Source organism: Ochotona curzoniae, unplaced genomic scaffold (genome assembly GCF_017591425.1).
Source record: "Ochotona curzoniae isolate NIBS_2020 unplaced genomic scaffold, NIBS_Ocur_1.0 contig_66, whole genome shotgun sequence".
NCBI lineage: Eukaryota > Metazoa > Chordata > Mammalia > Lagomorpha > Ochotonidae > Ochotona > Ochotona curzoniae.
The window spans coordinates 10,629,340-10,648,825 of record NW_024466512.1 but is presented as its reverse complement, the minus strand read 5'-3'; the positions used below and the strand labels follow the sequence as shown (position 1 = coordinate 10,648,825).

The window sequence follows — 19,486 nt, the reverse complement described above, 5'->3', positions numbered from 1 at the left end:
AAAACCGCCCTTTTCTTACCACGAGGCAACTGACCTCCTAGGATCCAAAGCCTGCCAGGACCTGATTCCAGATGACTCCACCTCTTGCAGTCCTGTCAGCTAACTCTGAGCTCTGCAGGTACCTCCAACTCCCACCTGCCAGGCACCTGCCTTCCCAGAGACACCCAGGGCAGCCAGGCAGCCTCAGGGACAACTGCCAAAGTATGATGAGCTACACTTGACCTTCACATTCTGCAGCCTTGGATAGCTTTTCTCCCAGACAAGCTCCCCCAGCTCCCGGGAACTGGGGCCCACAGTAAGACGCTCCCAGCCTCAGTTTTTTTTGCAGCAGACACCCTGGATATTGAAGCATCACCAAAGAAGGCCTTATGTGGTTCTCCTGCCTAGAAGCTTCTAGAACCTCCATGTGTGCTCTCATGACACAAGCATGTATTAAGGTGAATTTGTCTGGAATTTATAAAATGGTGATTTTATAGGATGTGGCCTAAAAAATCCCAGCAGTGCTATAATAATTAGCCACCCTCTTCCCTTGGTTCACTAACACAGAGACCAAACCCGAGAGTGGCAAACCTGCCTCTCTGCCCAACTTTCCACCTCTCTGGCACTCACTGCCCACAGCCTAACATTAGGATCCTGGATGCCCTATACCCTTACTAAAGCTGTTATCTCATCCTCCAAGATCCTCCCCTACCATCTCTGCTTACCAAACCTCTATTCACTCCATAAAACCCAGCTCAAAGGCTTCCTTCCGCAAGTCTTCTCCAACCCACAACTCCCACAGGTCATTTCCTTTCCACAGCCACAGCTAGGCTTCATGCAGAGTTGTACTCATTTGCCGAAACTTTTTTTCTTTTTTTACTTCTATCCCTAAAGCGAGAAAGAGCATTGTTGGAAGGTACCAACAGGGTCCTGTTCACCTCTGAATCATCTGGCCCTCCCACTGTGCACGTAGCACATTCTCAAGAAATAATCTGAGGATCTTAGCAAGAATGAAATTGTGTCACATAGAAAAAGTAAAGAAAAATGGAGCGATCACAGAAGCTGACCAATTCTCTCTTCATTCTAAGATAAACATACAAAACACAGATAAAGGGTAATGCTGTGTTTCATGTATTACACATTTCACATTCATATGTGTTTCACTGAACTAAACGTGCCTGCCAAGCCTTCTTGCAGAACATATAAGGGGCATTTCTCTTGTTGTGTAGGAGGACATCCCAAGGGCACCACAGTGTATGTGCCAGACGCTCAGATGAGAATGCAGTTCCTCTACTTCCGGGGTGAGTGCCCCCAGACGTTTCCACATCCACCCTCACTTTCCTTACGCACTAAGCAGGGATAAGAGGGCAAGCTGAGTGCCTCTCCCAGCTGCTGATCCATCCTGGTCACTGCCATGCAAACGCCACCTGCCATTCCTAAGGTTAGTAGATGATAGTGGCTCCACTGGGGGCTCTGGAATTCAGGGATTTCCTAGACTCTCCCTCATCAAGAGTTTATTTGAAACTCATAGTAGCAGAGATCAATGAAACATTTCATAAACATGGGCTTTAAGAAACCTGCTGGCTTATTCCTACAAAGAATGTAATCAATACTTATTTTCATACATTATTAACCATACACAAAACAGTAATGCGCAAAGGCCAACCAGTCAGCCTGGTGCTTCTCAGACAATTCAAGGGGCGTCAGGAGGAGCAGTGGCAGCATGCTGGAAGACAAATGAACAGCATACTAGGTCACCTGAAACTGGGCCTAACCAGGTACTCCTTTCTTTCCCACCGAATAACGCTATTTATATGACAACATGACAAAATTTTAAAAAATGGCCCAAGGCATCCTGCTCTAGTTTAGAAGCCTCTCCATCTCATACTGAAATGAAAAGAGATACAATCCAGAAATTGCTTCTTTGGTTAATATTTCTGCAGTTCCACAGGAATGATTTTAATACTGTGCGTGTTCTGGATTTTGGTTGTCAATTAAGAACCCATCGGAATGCAGGGCTAAACACTAAAATAGTAAGTACCAGTTTACACTTCAGCTCTATAGGCCCACTGTCAAACAGCGCTTTATGAAGGTGGAAGACTGAGGAGTGGCTGACTCCAGGCCGGACAGGGGAGACCAGACGTTTCTTTCTTGGTAAAGGACCCCAGTCTGTGCACGCAGCAGGGACACGGGGACAGCAGGAGCGTTGGAGCTCTCTTAAAGATCAGCTGTGTGTGGTCCAGAGAAAGTGACTCAACCTCTCTGAAATCAGAAGGCAAAAGATCTAGCTTTAGCGTGGAGGGGGCCAGAAAGAAATACTGTCTACACACAGGCCGTTCAGTGTGGAACCCACACAGGAGGGGCTCCACCGAGGGACCCCGCTGCTCCTCACTGGCCTCCCTCTTTAATCAGACCGCACGACTGGAGAAGACCCAGTGTGTTCGACCAAAAATAGGCCATTTGACCAAATGATTAAAAGTCTGTCGTATGCTAATGATTGGACTGGGTGGACCTTTGGCCAATTTAGTAGGAGTAAATTGCAATTGATTTTCGAAGAAATTGCTTGTTCTCATGCCTTCCTCAGCTGTGTCATAGTCGCTCACACACAGCTGCCTTTGTCACAGCCAGGATCAACTGAAACACATGTCAAAGAAGATCATTCAGAGGCAAAATATTTGATGTTACAGACATCCACACTTAGACACATTATAAACACCAGCGCTCTCAGGCAGGTAGACACGTAACATAGCTAACTCAGTGTGGAGGAGTGCGCGTGCATGTTTATATAGACGTTTTTGAGGATCTGTATTTAGAAACGACTCTGCTTCTGCCACTGTACCCTTCTGTATGTTTTGCAAATCTGTCCGCGGTGGCAAAGCAGCCCTGAGTCATTTTTATTTTTACAACAACCTACTATTTGAAGAAAGATCATAAAAGAGCACACCCCTAAAATCTCTTCTCCAAACATAGCAGCCCTGGCCATGTAAATCTTGGAGATGAAAAGAAAATGGTTACAAGATCAAAGAAGATAAAAATCCCTAATAATAAAGGTTAACAATGGCTGCCTTCACCCCTAATTTCTGATTCGGTGATAGAGCCTCTTAGAACATTAATTAGAATGGGAACCGAGATGAAAGAAATGCCCAGGGGGACATAATAAATTAGCCCCTTATGCAAATCACCCATTCGTTTTCACTACTGAGCCAGCTAGTTGAGTCTCTAAATTACGGGAAGTGGTTAGCTTCTGTAACAAAGAAAAAAAATTCCAGATCCAAGATTAATTTTTTTAATCTGAGGATTGGGAGGCTTAAAGCAACAAATATGCTCTCATTTTTCCTTGCAGACAACTCTGAAGGGGACCGAAAGGATATGAAAATGAATGTTCCCATGGCTGGTCCCTGTTGCCAGGTACCAATTAATGAACCTTGTTCCTAGACAATGGACAACTACAGGCTTAACCCAAAGCTGAAGCTGGAGGTTCTGCCTCTCACCTTAACTACAGGGAATCCATGTGCCCTGGGCCAGAGGGCACCCAGATGTGACAGTTGGCAGGAGGCGGGCCCTGGCCAGGATACGCACAGTTTCCAATCCATTGAAATAAGCGCATACCTAATTTCACCTGTCATCACTGTCCTGGACAATTTATATTCATTCACCTGTCCTATAAATTTATGGAAGTCTCAGTTTTCTTATCTGTAAAACAGGGGATTGAACCCAAATGACCTCCAAAAGTCCCACTGCATCTACAAACAGTGATTTTATTTATTGCTCAACAGGAAACACGGCACTTCTCACCTTCTGGATCATTTAAATATAATTGTATGGCATGTGGTTCATCCATTGCATTTGCTCCACACTTTTTCATTCCTATTCCCAGTTTACCCTTTTCTCTTTTTTCCATTTATATTTTTAGAGTTTTATCTTATTCCATGCGTTCAAATAAGATGCCTTAAATGCAGGCTAGTTCAAAGTAAGGCAGACACTGAATAAGAGATGCTTTATGCATTCTACTACTAGGAGCTATATATGTGTGTATTACACGTTTCCTTGGCATGAAGGAAGTACCAGAAACAAAGCAGTAAGTCCCAAGTTAACACAAGATTCAATATACAAAACCTTCTAGAAGGGAGGATGACTCTAGTTCAACGCCTTCACACAACGGGTAGAGCAGACACTAGTTCAAGGTTACCCAAAAGTTCAGGGCAAAGTTTGCAGTGGAACACAGGGCTCCTGACTCCTGAACTAAGATTTCCCCTAACCGTACAATCCCTGAGAATCTTGTTTTGTGTCCCAGAGAGCTAAAACAGGACATCCTTTGAAAATAACCAGCTTCAACAGCAGAAAAATTAAGAGGTGGCAGAAAGAAGTACTTAAGAGGACTGGGGAGAGGGAATGGGGACAGACGTATGGGCTATAAATAATTTTGCAGCTTGTAACCATCTTCAGTTCACGCAGTTACCTGTCACTCACTGATGTTTTATCTCCCATGTTCTAGTAACAGGACCAAGAGAAACTACGCAAAAACAGTCCTTTGCACCTTCGCATCCTCCACTGGGACATTCGGGCCTGGGCCAGAGGTGTGCAGCGACAACCAATCCTATGCTACTCCATTCATGAAACTTCTTGAGGTTAACATTTAACCTAAATAATAAAATGTTGCCTTCAGAGGAAGTGGCCAGTAATACAAAGACTCGGCTTATCTGGGCCATCAACAGGTTAGAAAAAAAGGAGAATGTGTATAAAGTCTGATCGTGGTTTTTGTTTAGGTGTGTATGCACGTAATACTGATAAACCCGTTTTGTGTAACAGCTGAAAGGTGTGTGTAGAGTAGTTCTCTCGAGGTGGGAGGGTCCTGAACGAGTGCAATTTCCCTGCCTGTTTTACTTGTTTGTAATTTCCTACTGCTTTACAATAAAAATGGATCGCCGGGGGGCAGGGGAGAGAGAATAAAAACCAAAAGTAGTGGTCTGTGAAAGTGAAATGTAAGTGTGCTTAGCAGAGCCTTTGGAGGCGAAAGCGTCTCCGGGGTTTAAGGCATGCCCTTCACAGGGAGCAGTAATTCTTCCCGCTATGAGGGGCGTCGCAAAGAAGATTTATGGGGAGAGGTTAGAGGAACGGGAATCAGTCAAGCTGAGAAGGCAAGGCTGCTCACCAGCATCTTAAACACGGAAAGAGCCATCGCCAGCTGCAGCCGACCTGTCTCCCATCACGGAGCAGAGCAGGGTCCACAGCACCAAAGGGACTCAGAGCGGGAAGAAGAAAGGGCCTCCCCAAAGGCTAAGGAAGGCTCAAGCTGGCTTATTTAGAGGCAGCACTTTCCTCTGAGGCCTTTTAGACAGAATGGATAGTTTATGAGTAGCCTTTCCTTTCCCAGATGTAGAGTGAACTGTTCCACCAGCAAGGTCTACAGTCCGGGCTGGGAGTGAGCAGTCAGCCCACAGAGAACAGCCCTTAGCACAGAGCAGCCACCACTACGCCTTCTTCAGGCATTAGGACACATGTTCCACAGAGAACACCTTTAATACACAACCATTTCTAAGGTCGCTATTTTCATCACCCCATTTTACAACCCAGGAACCTGGGTGGTGGAACGCCAGAGCTTGCGGTCTTACTCCATGGGCATGGAACTGGAAGAGCAGTCATTCAACCTGCCTCCTCTATGACACAAGGTGACTGGGGTGAGACAGAAGGTCATCAAAGAGCCGGTGAAGAGATGCTGACAGCAAGCAGCACATGCCTACAAGCCACCTAGATATAAAGATGAGTCCTGGCAATGCAGAGCCGAGATGGAACCAGGAGAAATAAGACACAATGGTGGTCAGCAAAAACAAACCACGTGAAGTTCAACTGGCAGACAAGGTGAGTAACACTCAGGGAATGGGAAACTCTGAAGGTAGCACCTACTTCCGGTAGAGCTGGGATGGGCCAGCCGAGGGAGGGATAATGACCCCACAACTTCCTACTTAGATGAGGAAGCAGATGTTAATGCAATTATACAAGACGTTTCCCATCTTGAATAGACAAAAGAAAGGGTGTAGGGAGGAAAATGGAAAGATAAGATCCGTTTTGGACATGCTGAGTTTGAGGTAACAGACAAAGCCAAACGAGGCGATCCAAGGCTCATCTGGAAACAATATTAGGATGTCAAATTTATGAGAGGGTAGAGTAGGAGGGAACTCTCTGAGTCATGAGTAGAAGCAGTAGCTGAGGTCCCAGGAATGAGTCAAATTTGTCCAGAGAGCATGCAGAGAGAAAGGTCACCCCCAGCCTGCTCTCCAACAGTACTGCATCATGGTAAAGGTTCCTAAAGCCACCCCCAACTGGTGTGACTCTGGCCAAACTGCTCCCCTCTCTGAAAAAGCAGAAGTGTGTACAGATTTCTAAAGACCTTTTGTCTCTGTCATCACACACAGTTCAAGGGATACCTGTGTGGGACTAAGAATGATGGTTGGTTTTGAACAGACACTTGCTACCACAAACAAACACCTAACTTTACAGTGGGGAAGACAGATTCATAAACTGGTTCTCTCCCTATGTTGGGATGCAGTCACTTCATGTGCGGCACAAGGAAGTCCCAAGCAGAAGTGTTTGCCTGGGGAAGTCTCAGTGAGCTCTTGATTCCAAGAACTGATGGAAGGTTCCCAAGCAAAGGCAAGATCATGTACAAAGGTCCAGAAAGTAGAATGTGCATTAAATGTATAGGGAGATGATTAAACTCTGGGAGCTTGAGGAGAGTGGTATGGGGCTTTAAGAAGGAAGGTGAGGCCAGGGCACGTAGGGCCTCAAATGCCATGTTAAGGAGTTTGACATTTGCCACAGTCAAATGAGGGTTCACAAATATAGGAATGAAACAATTATAAAACTGCTTTTAGAAAAACTGAATGAAAAGGAAAGGACCCCTCCCATACATGCAGACCCCTAACAACTGGGATCTGTCATCACAACAGGACAGTCTATGATGTCATAAGGCTCGTATCTAACAAGTCAACTCCATTCTTTTACATATTTATGCATTTATTTGGAAGGAAGAGCAACAGAGATGGAAACACAAACCTTTCACCTGCAGGTCCATTCCTCAAATGGCCACTGTGGTTGGGGCTGGGCCAAAATAGAGCCAGGATTCCAAAATTTGATCTGGGTCCCACATATGGATGACAGGGGCCCAAACAATTGGGCCATCCTCCACTGCTTTCCCAGGCACATTAGCAAGGAGCAGGATCTGAAGTGGAGCAGCCAGGACTCAAAGGGCACTTCAGTGAGGGATTTCAGATTATACGTAGCAACTTAATTTGCTGCACCACAAAGCTGACACTGAAATTCTTTTTCATAAAGCTTTTTAAAAATAGTGACATAAACATGATGATACGTCAACAAAGAAATGTTAATCATGGCTAATGATTCATCACATCTTTCAGAAAATGGATGCAGACTGAAGAGTGTAGGTATACCATCTCAAGATCCTGATTTCTTAGGAAGGTCTGAGTCTTAGAAAGAAAATAATGGCCTATACCAGAATGCTGGAACTTCTAAAACTACTCTCTCCCTACAATCTCCCCTTGACACCTGCAAGCAATAGCTCTGAATCTACTGGAGAGGACTCTGGCATCTCTTGACTTTGCTTTGCAAATCCAATCTCCCAATCAATCCTTTGGAAGCTTGGAGCCCTTTTTGTCTCTGGCTGCTCAGGAAACATTCATGTCTCTGGATCCTCCATCTTCAGCCTTTCCTGGCACATATTATGTTTATAAAATTTCTTCCTGCTTTGTTCCCTACCTCCAGAGAGCAGAAAAAGTTGCCAACAGCTCTTTCATCCTTTCAAAAACAATATTTAGTTTTGCCATTCCCTGAGCTTGGAGGAAGAAGCAAAAGGGAGGCAGAAGCAAAGCTAAAGAGCAGAGCTGTGGTCAGAAAGATGCAGAATGTTTAACACTACAGCTCAGCTTCTGCCTCAGAGCTTCGAAGAACCCACACAGCTCTGCCCTCCTGGCTCCCTTCTCTGTACCACCTGGCCTTGAACCAGTGCCCATTTCACTTTGGGTGTTTCCACTCATTCTTCTTAAAAAGCATGCTGGCAGGGCCAAAGCTGTATCATACTGTGTTAAGCCAGTTCAACTGGTAGCTACCCATAGGAGCAGCAGTTCGAGTCCTGCCTGTTCCACTTCCCATCCGTATCCTTGGAATATACCAGGGAAAGTAGGAAAAAAAAAATGGCCCCACAGTTAGGGTCTCTGCTACCTGCATTGGAGGCCAAATGGAATTCAACTCTCCTTGGTTCTGCCTGGCCCAGCTCTGGCCACTGAGGCCATGTAGGGGGGTGAATTAAGAAGTGAATCAGCAAATAAAGGATCTCTCTGTCTGTCTCTCCACACACACACACACAATATGCATACACTCAGAGGTCAAGGACTCAGCTAAGTGGCTTCCTTGAGGGCCACCCCACCCCCTAACCTTCCATCTGATCCTCACCTGACTGGTTTTTCCTCCAGCACACACACACACACATTGTGCTCCAGGTTCTACCTGATGCTTGTGCCCTTCCTTGTTCCTGCTCAACCACTGACAATCATGCCACACAGCCTTGCACCTGGCTAACAACTAAACAGCAGCAAAGATGGCTGAGGGCTTGAGGCATCCAAAGCAAATGGCCAAGTAAGAAAGCCGAACGCTGCCTATTCGGGGGACGACTAGACTCATCCTGACTGTGCGGATAAACACACTCTTGACACTGGGCAGAGAAATCCAAATATGGAAACTCCAGCTGCTCCCTCAGCCATAAAAGGCAGAGACCCTATTTTGCCCATGATTTCCTCTGACAGGTTTTCAAGACAGGAGAGATGTTCTGGAAACTCGGTTCAAACCATGAAAATCACTGTTTATCATCCAGCTCCTCTGTCCTTCTCCATTCGACAAAGGCCAATCTGAATAATATGCATTATTCAATGACTGCAAACCTCTCCAGGCTCCATTTGGCTTTACTATACTCACTTAAGGAACACAGCCCCTGTCAGAGGTCACAGCTCATTAGAGCTGGAGCCTAAATTCAATGCCCTTGAGACATGAAATGGAGCTCCGGACAGGGCCTTCCTGGCGCTGGTTAATTCACTTTGACTTCTGGGTTCTTGGCAGGCTGGGTCTCACGAACTCAGGATCTGTTTGCCATGTAAAGAAACCCAGCTGAGAGGCCCTATATATAAATGAAGCCGTGAAACATGGTCCATCCAAAGAAAGTCCAATGTTCATAAAAGAAATTCCGATGAGAATGACCACGGCATTTCAGCCACAGAAATGAATGGAGGATTGAAGGGGCAGCGCGGGAGCACAATGGAGGGTTTCTGGAGATGACCTTAATCTTCCCTCAGAACCACAGACTACTGGGACTGGACATTATTTGCTCCAATTGCCTCATTCTACCCACAAGGAAAGAGCAGCCCAGAGGGGGGAAAGGAGTTTGCTAAAGATCCCATAGTTCCCAGCAATTCTGGATTTAAAGCCCAAGTGGCCCTATTCCTTTCCCACTTCCTCTGTTCTCCTCGTCCACTGGAGCTCATACCCTTCCAGACACAAAAAACCAGGAGGCGTAAAAGGCAAGCAGCAGGCAAGAGGCACAACCCCTCCAAAGCACAAGGAAGGTCAGGTTCCTGCAGTACCCCATGAGCTGTCCAGCATCCCAGTTCCTATAGACCTGCTCTCACACAGCACACTAACGTGCACATCTTTCCTCCACTGTCTAAGCATTTCCCTTAGCAGAATCAGAAGGACAGAACACAGTAGGAGGATGATAGAGGAGTGACTCTTAGACTAAACTTGAACTCCTGTCTCATCCCAAAACACAGTCATCCACACACTGATAAAACAAAAGGCAGCTGAGAAGCAGTTGTCAAGTCTGAGGTGTCTATGGAGATCCCAGCCGTGGGCTCTAAATAAAATGCAGATTATGACTCAGTGGGTCCGGGGAGATGCCGATCCTCCACACTTCTAATGAACTCCCAGACAAACCCTCCTACAGGTAGGAGGACCACGCTGCCAGCCGCAATGGGAAGGGGTTCCAAGAGACTCAAACAAACCTGGGTTTTGGTTCTCATTCTCCCAATGAGAAGCTCTGTGATCTTGGGCTGGTTTCCTAATGTCATTACGCCTCAATCTCCTCGTCTTTAAAATGGAAATAATAATTATCTAAAAAGCACTTGATGATGATTGTATAAGGTAATGATGCAAAGCTTTTAACACAGTGCCTGGCATATAATAAGAGCTTAATAAATGTCAGCCGCTGGCTGCTTCTAAGATTCATGAGGAGGGAGCGTAACTGGCTCAGGGCCAACACCGCGACAGCCAGGACATAGTAGGTACTCTGCGGATATTTGGCCCATGAATCTGCACATAATACATCTACACACAACATCAGCGCATACATATTTTCTCAGCTCTGTGGCTTTTCTGCAGGCAAACAGAAAAAATACCCAATACCAGAAGACACTCACAAGCAACAAGACATCTTCTAGAATCAAATTCAACATGAACCACCATCTCGACCCACTGAAACATATAATCTGTGACAGCTATATACACTAGAGAAAACGTTTTGATTGAAAATAGACGTCAGTCTACAATCTGTACGTCATTAAGAGAAATTACGAGCTTTGCTCATTATTTATGAGCTGTCTGAATACAAATGTTATGAAAAACTTCAGTCTAGAACAAAGTTCACTTCCAAACCCAAAGGAGGCAGCAGAGACTAAAACCATGGGAAGGGAGACAACTTTTAAGGGGCCACCAGGACAGGAGCACATTCTCTTGTAAATGTACTTTCTCATTCAGCAAAAAAGAAAAAAATCGGAAAGAGGAGAACTGTTAACAAACACAAGATCTTAATCTTTCAAGTCAAAGGCAGACAATGCATTCCATCCCCAATTCTTCAGCAATCCAAGACTATCCGCAGCCATCTCTTAAAGTGAGTGGGAGCCTCTGAACAAACGCCAGTGCCAGGGAGGCTCAGAGCAAGGTATGCAGTAAGAAGAGACTACGATTGCCACCTAGAGACAAAAGTGGCACTCCCTGCGCAAGAGCTGGCCAATCACATTTTAATGTGAGGAGGAAAAAAAAAAAAACCCACTGCCAAGTCCCCTCCCTCCAATCCCATCCAAACCACCACACCACATTACTTCATTTAGAATTACTCTTAAGTCATACAATCATCTCCAGGCATTCGGCCTCTTCATTATCATCATCCTTTCTAATTTCCCAGAAACACTGCCATTCAACTCTCTCCTACACTGTTTAGAGCCAGAGAGAATGCAAGCCGACGGATTTCCAGCAGGCAAAACGACATCAGAGTGGAAGCATATCTCTCCTTACCTGATATGAAAGGAACAACCCGGAATATATCTGACAATCTGCTGTTAACTGGCTCATAAGGGGAGTCTTCAAGCAGATCATTTCCTAAAGGCAACAGAAAGATGAGGCTCAAATCTAAAAACAAACAGACATATTTCTAGCAGTTTTTTTTTTTTCTTTTGCTCTGGAATCTGAATTCTAATTATGCTAGGATTGTGTAAGCTGCTGAAACTTTCAAAAGATTTCAAATCCATCGATTTGGCTGCTAGTTTCTGTTTCCTTTCCCCTGCCTCTGTTATCCTTGTTCTCCCAGGAGTGCCATGAAAACACTGGAAAACAACCCAGCCCGAACTTGCCAGAAAACTCTCCCACTCTTTGCAAAGGAACGAAACCAGAGAGGACAGAGCCAGTGACGTCACAAGACCTGCTTGGCTCCAGGAACCAATGGCGGAAAGGTGACCCCAAGAGGCCCTGGTTCCTGTTTGCTCCCAAAACGTGGCCTGCGGTTAGAAAACAGGTGTCCTGGCTATCAAAGCCTGCAGCTGCGAAAGAGGCTTTCATGGGCAGATCCTGGAGGAGGTGGCCCCTGCCAGGTCAACCCCGTGCAGGTGTGACGCAGCAGGGACTGAGTGGCCGCACACCAGGTTTGTGTTAAGATTTACACGCGAGGACCAAACAATCCCCGTTAGAATGGCTCCCTGTGGCAAGTGGATTTTTCTCTGAGCTACTTCTGTGTTAACCAAGGTTGAACCACACCCGCTGGTTCAAGACCCAGCTAAGTGGCCAAATGGTTTTGCACACTCTGCCTTTGATCCCATCCAAGAGGGGTTCAAGCGTGAAGAGGTTCTACTGGACCTTCTGTTACTTTATCTGATGTCAGAATAGACTGAAGGAAGGAAAGAGACACTATCCCCACGCAAGATTCAAGGCAAACCTTTGTAGGATTGTTCTGTGAAGCCAGTTAAAGTTTCAGGCCAGATCTCCTTGGAGAAAAACTGTAGGTTGGGGGTGGGGGAGAAGAGTCTTTTAATGACCTCTCGTGGCATGCGTTGGCCAGGTTTCAGAGAGGTCAGCCAGCTCCTTGGGGTGCTCCTCCACCCCCTTGAGGGTATTCCAAGGATCTGGCCCAACAATGCTGCCTGACCACTGCAAACACCAGCTGTCACTGTCCCTAGGGGCCCATGAGAGGGCCTCACTCGCAGCTGGGGAGAAGCGAGCTCAGCCAGCCCGCTTCGGCCTGCCTGCTGCGGGAGGGTCGTCGGGGAGGGGTGGTGGGCTCGTACCCTGCAGGCTCTGATACATGCTCCAGTAGATGCGCAGGCAGTTTTTCTCCTTCTTCATACCCCGCTTGCAGCGGCAGTTGTACAACGACTTCTGTTTCAGGGCCTCCATGGCGCTGCGGCACTCATCCTTGGCCTCGAGACCTGACGCCAGGCTGAAGTTGGTCTCCTTGCCCGCCACGCACTGCCTCAGTGTGCGGTACTTGCTGCTGCAGCTCTGCTCCTTCAGGCACTGATCACTGGCTTTCACGCAGTCCAGGCGGTCCCCGCCGCTCACTTCCACCGACAGCAGCAAGTCTGCGGGGTAGAGGAGAGGGAATGGGCGCTGCCAGCCAGGTGGAGATCCCTGGCGCCCCGGTTCGGGATTGGCGGGCTGGGAGGGAAGAACACGTGCCCCGGGATAAGGATGCTGGGTCAGCGTTCCCGGGCTCCCGGGGCTGGCAGCAAGTCCACACACACCCCTGGCCCAGACCAAGAGTCCATTTTCCAGCTCCTGGGGCTCAGCAGCCAGATTTCCTCACCCAGCCCGTAGGGGAGGGTAGTGCCGGTTCAGCCTGGCAGGCGTCAGCGCTCTGTCCCGGAGCCTACACTACCCACCGCACGCCACTTCCCTGTCGCCCCAGGCCAACTGAAGCACAGTGGCCGCCGAGGTGAAGGCGCTCCCAGGGCCCGGGTGAGCCCAGCCCTGCGCCTTTGACTGGAGGAAAGCGAGCTGGGCGCAGGAAGGCTAACTGTCCAACTGCAAGCATCCAGAAGTTAATAGGGGAAAAGTTCTTCCTTCGAAGTTTGCTTCCCCAGTCGCAAGCTCGCCCACATCCCACCTGCCCTGCGCGCCTCCTCAAGCTCCGTGGGACTGGCAGGGGGCGCACGGCCCGGGGTTCGGACCCCTTTCGTTCCCAACAGGCTGGGTGAGGGGGAAAAAACCGACAGAAAATAAAAACCAATACGGAGAGCCACATGCAGCGACGGGCTGCCACCACTTTCCAAGCCCAGGGTCTCAAGGTCCCAATCCCCAAAATGAAACTTCTGCCTCTCTCTCACCTCTCTCAGCACCCTAAGTCTCGGAGAGGCCACCGGTGAGGGACCCGCGGGAAGACTCGGCAGGTCAAACAGCCGGCGGCCTCGACTTACCCAGAAGCGGCAAGGCGAAGTACAGGGTAGCCAGGAACATGGTGTCGGCGCGCAGCTGGTCCCCGCACCCCTAACAAAACAGCTGGAGGCGCCGCTGGGTCTCGGAGGGCGCTCAGCATGCAGCAGTCCCCGGTAGGTCGTGCTCCTCAGGCCGCCCAAAGTTCAGCTCCATTCAGCGTTGAGAGGAAACTCCCGCTCGGTCAGCCGCCGCCGCCGGCGACTCAGCTCCCGGCGGACGGCAGGAGCGAGGGCGGGAGGCGGTTCCGCTTGCAGGGGTTCAGGTCCGACCCAACCTGGAAGGGAGAGGGCGCTTTGAAATCAGAGTCCGGAGCCTCCTCCCACCGCCGCCCCGCCGTCCCCCGCAGCCGCCGCTGCCTTGGGAGGGGGGTCTTTCCGCCGCCCCCGGGAGGACCCACCCCAACCCGGGACACGGCTGATGGGGGGCAGGAGCGTATTTTCCGGAGCGCGCCGGTGAGGGCTGCGAGGCGTCAGCCGCGGGCTCCCAAAGTCCGAAGGGCTGTCTTTCGGGTGCAGCCTGAACGCAGGCAAATAAATAAGCGTTACTTTCTGGGAGCTTAGCGGTCGCCGCTTGCAGTCCGAGCCCGCGGCGGCGGCTCCCCAGCCGGCTCCCCAGCCGGCCCCGGCGCGCAAGGAGCCCCTTCTCCCGGGAAGTTGGCCGCCCCTGCCTCGCGCCCGCTCGCTCTGCCCGCCAGCCCTCCCCACCCAAGCCACCAAAGGCCACCTCGGTCGCCGTTACCCACCGTCCCTCCCCGGGTCTCGCCTCCTCTCGCAGCCAGCCAGCGGAACCTTGCGTCCCGGCTGGGGCCGAAACCCGGCTCGAGCGCCCCTGCCCGGGCGCCGGCGCCTCTCGCGTCCTCGCCTAGCGAGCGGGACTCGGGCGCGTCCACACCACCGGGCCCCGGCCCCCGCGCGCCGGGGCAGGTGCAAACCCCGCGCCGCGAGCGCTTCCCCTGGCCCCAAAGTTGGGGGAGGCTTGTGAAAAGGAAAAGAGGTAACAGAAGGAAGGTGCCGCGAGGGGCACCCAAACCCACAAAAGGAGAAAACTCTCCAAACGCCACCGACCTGGACTCTACCGACCGCGTCCGGTTGCGGCGAGGAGCCAGTTTATTTATTTATTTATTCCCGGGAAGGGGGGAGGGGTGTCCCCGCCCCCTCCTCCCCTTTCCGGGCTCACTTTCTGTGCTCTGAGACAAAAAAGATGCAGTAACCTACAAGCGCTCGGGGAGCCCTGTCAGACCAGGACGGTTTCCGAGCAGAGCCCAGGACTCTGATGCCTGTTAGGGATACAGTGGTTTATTCGAAGTGGCGCCGAGGATTGCGGATTCCAAGTCCGAGCTTCTCTGGACAAGAAGATCTCCAGACCGCCTTGCTCCTGCTGCCCCCCGCCCCCCGCTCTCCGCCTGTGCTCTCCTGGGTCCGTGTGCGCGGCCGCGGCAGCTGCACTCGCTCCGCTGCAATGGGACCCGCGCCCGGACCCGCACGCTGGCGCGCGGAGCACGTAGCGCTGTGCAGCCGGCCGTGGGTGCTACCAGACATTCTCTCTCTCTCTCTCTCCCTCGGACACACACGCATACACACACAACGCACAAAGACTCGCTTTTAGTGCAGTCGGACCAGATCCTGCTTCCCAACACAAACTTATTTTTGCCCACGTCACTCGCGGCGGTGACTCCAGCCTTGGCACCTCAAGCACACCCCCACCGCCCCGCCTGCCCCAGCGACTATCGCGGATGCGCCCATCCTTTAGTCCCCGCCACCGCGTCAGGCACGCATACGCTTGCACATTCACACACACGTACACACTCAATCACTCGTGGTCTCTCTACCTGTGTGCTCGAGCTGGACAAAAAAACGAAGACCCCAGCCCACTGCATTTAACCCCCGGTCAGACCTGGCAATGACAAATTTATAAGCTGACCTCCATCTTGGCTGTTTAAAGAGAACATTTTTGTATAGGTATATATATCAACACACCCGCGCGGGAGTTAGCACTCCCCCCGGCGGGGAGAGGCTGCTTTCAGGTGGCCTGCGGCACCCAGAGTCCAGTCCTGGACCTTTGCGCCCTTTTCCCAACGTCAGGAGTCGCTCTGGGCTCCAGGCGCTAACTGGTGCGGAGGACAGCCTGCGGTGGTGGCTTGGGGCTTGTCTTTGGAATCTGTGTTGATGCCCAAGTTCATCTCTCGGGAAACGGAGTTTCAACCAAGTCTGTGAGCTCAGCTGTCAAATCCACAAACCCATCAGGCCAGACAATGGGTCGCCTCGGTGGAAAGAGAAGGAACGCTGGTTTTGATGGAGGGGGGTTAATCGAAAGGGCAAGGGCTTTGGTTGAAGTTGGAGGCCCCGCAGTAAGGACTGGGAGAGAGGAGGGAGGGAGAGAAGAGGGTTGGGCAGCTCTCCATTCAACTACACAGCAGTCAGGCGCGCCCAGGCTGCAGCGCAGCCGGCGTGCACGCTGACCATCCTGGTCGCCCACCAGTATCTGCGCCTCGTTGTGCGCCCCGCACCCCGAGCGCGTCCCACCACCCCCACTCCCCACTCGCTGCGCACGTGTGCCTAAGGGGGCAGATCTGCAGCAGATCTGTCCCTCCTGGAGTACCCCTCCCTTCCCCTGGGCTGGGGCGCTCGCGCTTTCTCTCTCTCTCACACACACATACACACAAACACATACAATCACGCTACATGGATTTCTAATTCAGTGTATCGGTTTACACTTGGTTGTTGAGTAAACAAAGCAAGCATATGTTACATTCTCTCGACAGATGGTTCGAACCAAGGGCGACTGAAGTTCTCTTTCTAACAGTCGAAGTTTCTGGGTGGGCTCATTGGAAATGGAATTAAGTCTTACAGTTGGTCTCCTCCCTTCGTTCCATATCTTTACACGCACACAAACAATGGAGAAATCCGGAGGAGAGGGCTTACTTAAGTGGGAAGAGGTGGATAGCAATTATGTGTTCATCTGAACACGTGTTTCTCCATGGACACCCCAAACCCTCTTTCATGGTCCCATTTTGTAAGTAGAAGGGAATTTCTTTAGAAAGGCAGTAATAGCAATTCGTAGTGGTGATGAAAACTGAGTTTTGTTTTAAAAATACTGATAGTAAACCACCAGCTGCTATCAACTGTGATGTCCAAAATAATAGTCATATTCCTATAGCATTTCAATGGTTTAGCCAACATAAGTCAAAGAAACAGCGACATTCATCAGTATGGCTGATCTCTTTTACCATATCACAAAGTACTGGTGTGGAATATTTCCAGTACTTTGTGATATGTGAGCAGCATTGCACTGGAGTGCCACTGCAGAGTTGGCTCATATGGTATGCGTGCACAGGAAGTCGGTAGGACAGCAGAATGGGGCAGGCACGAAGTGGTGCTTTACAATGAGAGCTGTTGTGAGGGTGATGCTGAGGACAACAACGTGGGTAGTGATGGTGATACTTTCTCGAGGAAGCTGAAGAGTCATGAAAACACAGCTCACTGCTGCTGTGTTCTCCATTCAGGGTCAGATCCATAGGGGATGACATATCAGCAGCCTTCGGGCCAGTATTTGGTGTGCTGGCTGAGACCTCCCAGTGCCTGGGGTGTTCTCTGCTCCTAATTCCAGTTTCCTGTTGATGTGCACTGTGGGAGCAGCAGGTGGTTCATGTAGCTAGCATCCTGCCACCCATGTGAGTGACCTAGATTGAGTGCCAGGGTTGTGGCTTTCGTGTGTTGCATTCACTTGGTGTAAATGAGCAGAAGATCTCTCACTGCCTCTTTCTCTCTCTGTGTTTGTCTGACTTTTAATAAAGAAAGTTTTTAAATAATTTTGTAAAAAGAAATTAAAAGCTAATCTTCCCAGGAGAACTAGTCCATGCTCTGACCTAAGACTTATTGGTGTAACAGCTAGTGAAAAAGAGAGAGAGAGAATGAAAGAGAGAGAGAGAGTTTTACAACTATATGCACTAACTTCTAAAGGTGAGAAACCCGCGGCCAGCAAGCCCGGAGTTAGGGAAGGTAGGAAAGTGTTGTGCCTTACTGCGTTGGTATTCTCTGTCTCCAGCGAACAGGACTGATCTCAGGAGAACAGGTGACATGGAATAAAAACATAAATGACTACAAAGATGTATGCAATCCTCTGTGACATGTTTTCTCAGCAGAAAATTGGTTTTAATGCTACAAAATTAGGTTCAATCCACCCATGAGCACATGAAGTGAGCAATTTTCTTATATTTCTTGATGAAGTGTATTTTCATAAGCTATCAGATCAGTCATGATAAGGATGTCAGTTCCATTCCAGGCAGCATTCTGTCTCTCTCGCTCTCGTTGACATGGCCTATAGACTAACGTATAAAACATAAGCATTGTGCAAAATTATACTGCTGAAAAACCTTTCAAGTTTCTTGCACTCAAACTAGTCTAAGTGCATCCTTTGACATTTGCTAACTGACAAGGTTTGTATCTGTTCCTGCATAGAATGATTCAACAGTTCCTATTGCATCATGTGCTTTTTTTCTCCTACTATACCTTTAGCCCATTCAATTCCACCTGCCCAAAAGGTACTTCACCTTGATAGCTTAAGGACTCAGCTTAACTCCAACATATCACTTAAGGATAGCAAGGATCCCTTTGTTCCTAACTAAGAGTTCATGTAGCATACTTCATGGCTACATGGAAATCTGTAGCGGAATTGTTGTGACATTGTACTATAGTTAGTTGCTACATATCTATCCATTCAACTGGAATGAGAACTTGTTGAAGGCAAGAAGATGTTCTAGTCATTTTGTTGCATCTTCAGCGTTTAGCTGGGTGACTCACAGGCCATCACCCCATCCATGCCTACCGATCACATGCATATCAGTTGCATGAATAATGAGTACTGCTGCTTCTCATTTTCCTTTGACACAATAATTTTGCTGAAAGGTTGATATGAAATCCTTTTACTATATGAACAATGCTAAGCATAAGGACTTCATACAATTACTGGTATTGCTGTTCCAATAATAGTATCAAATGTGCTTTATTCCTTTGGGGATTTGACATTTAAAAAATATTTTAAACAAAACCCATTATTGTAATAGAATGCTCTTTTTCTGGTTCACTTTAATAGTAACATATGACAGATTTCGTTTCTGGGAAATGATAGCTTGCCTTAGGTCATATTTTAAGGCATAAAGCCAGAAGCAGAGTAACATTTCCACCTGAAGTTCTCTAATCATCCAGAAATGTGCCTCTCTGGGACAAGGGCCAGATCAGCACTACCCTGGAGCCTTCATCCTCAAAGGCAAATTTTAAAAAGCCAAATTGCCCCCATTTTTTTTTAAAGTCCTCATGTCGAAAGACAGCTCCTTCTGTAATCTGTTTAGCAAAATGTGAAAATAGTAATCATTCAGACGAGAAAACTGGCATAAGGGTCTCTGCGCTGACACCAAACTCATCTTGGAATACTGGACACTTCCCTTTGGCAGTTCAAGAACAGCTGGTGGTTCTCGGATTTCAGAGCCTTTTCCAGACTGCCTGTATTAAGATGGGTCTTTTGAACATTACTTGCAAATGGAAGTTTCTTATTATCTCTCAGGATTTCGACCCCCTAGGAACCTGTCTTAGGAAATCAGTCTCTTCATTTCAGCCATTTTTCATTTCTTAGCGCTAGGATGCCAGTACAAGGATTTCGAATGCATTTGTGGACGAATATGCGTGAGAGTTGAAGTCATTTGTACTTTGGCCTTGTGCCACAAGATGCATTCAAGGTGTACAGCCCTGAT

At 48.7% G+C, this 19,486-nt stretch overlaps 1 protein-coding gene across 2 annotated transcripts in view; it reads right to left on the bottom strand.

The window, feature by feature from the left end:
* Positions 1–14,848, bottom strand: part of GFRA1 (GDNF family receptor alpha 1) — a 190,303-nt gene extending 175,455 nt beyond the window's left edge. The window contains exons 1-4 of one of the 2 annotated variants that reach the window (XM_040991781.1): positions 14,805–14,848; positions 13,722–14,014; positions 12,594–12,887; positions 11,332–11,415 (exon numbers count right to left, since the gene is read on the bottom strand). In XM_040991781.1, the coding sequence (XP_040847715.1) occupies positions 11,332–11,415; positions 12,594–12,887; positions 13,722–13,761 (418 nt within the window). In that variant the 5' untranslated portion in view covers positions 13,762–14,014; positions 14,805–14,848. Of the gene's footprint in view, positions 1–11,331; positions 11,416–12,593; positions 12,888–13,721; positions 14,015–14,804 lie in introns of those variants that run through there. The other variant, XM_040991780.1, reaches the window with a different exon arrangement.
* Positions 14,849–19,486: the final 4,638 nt, after the last annotated feature.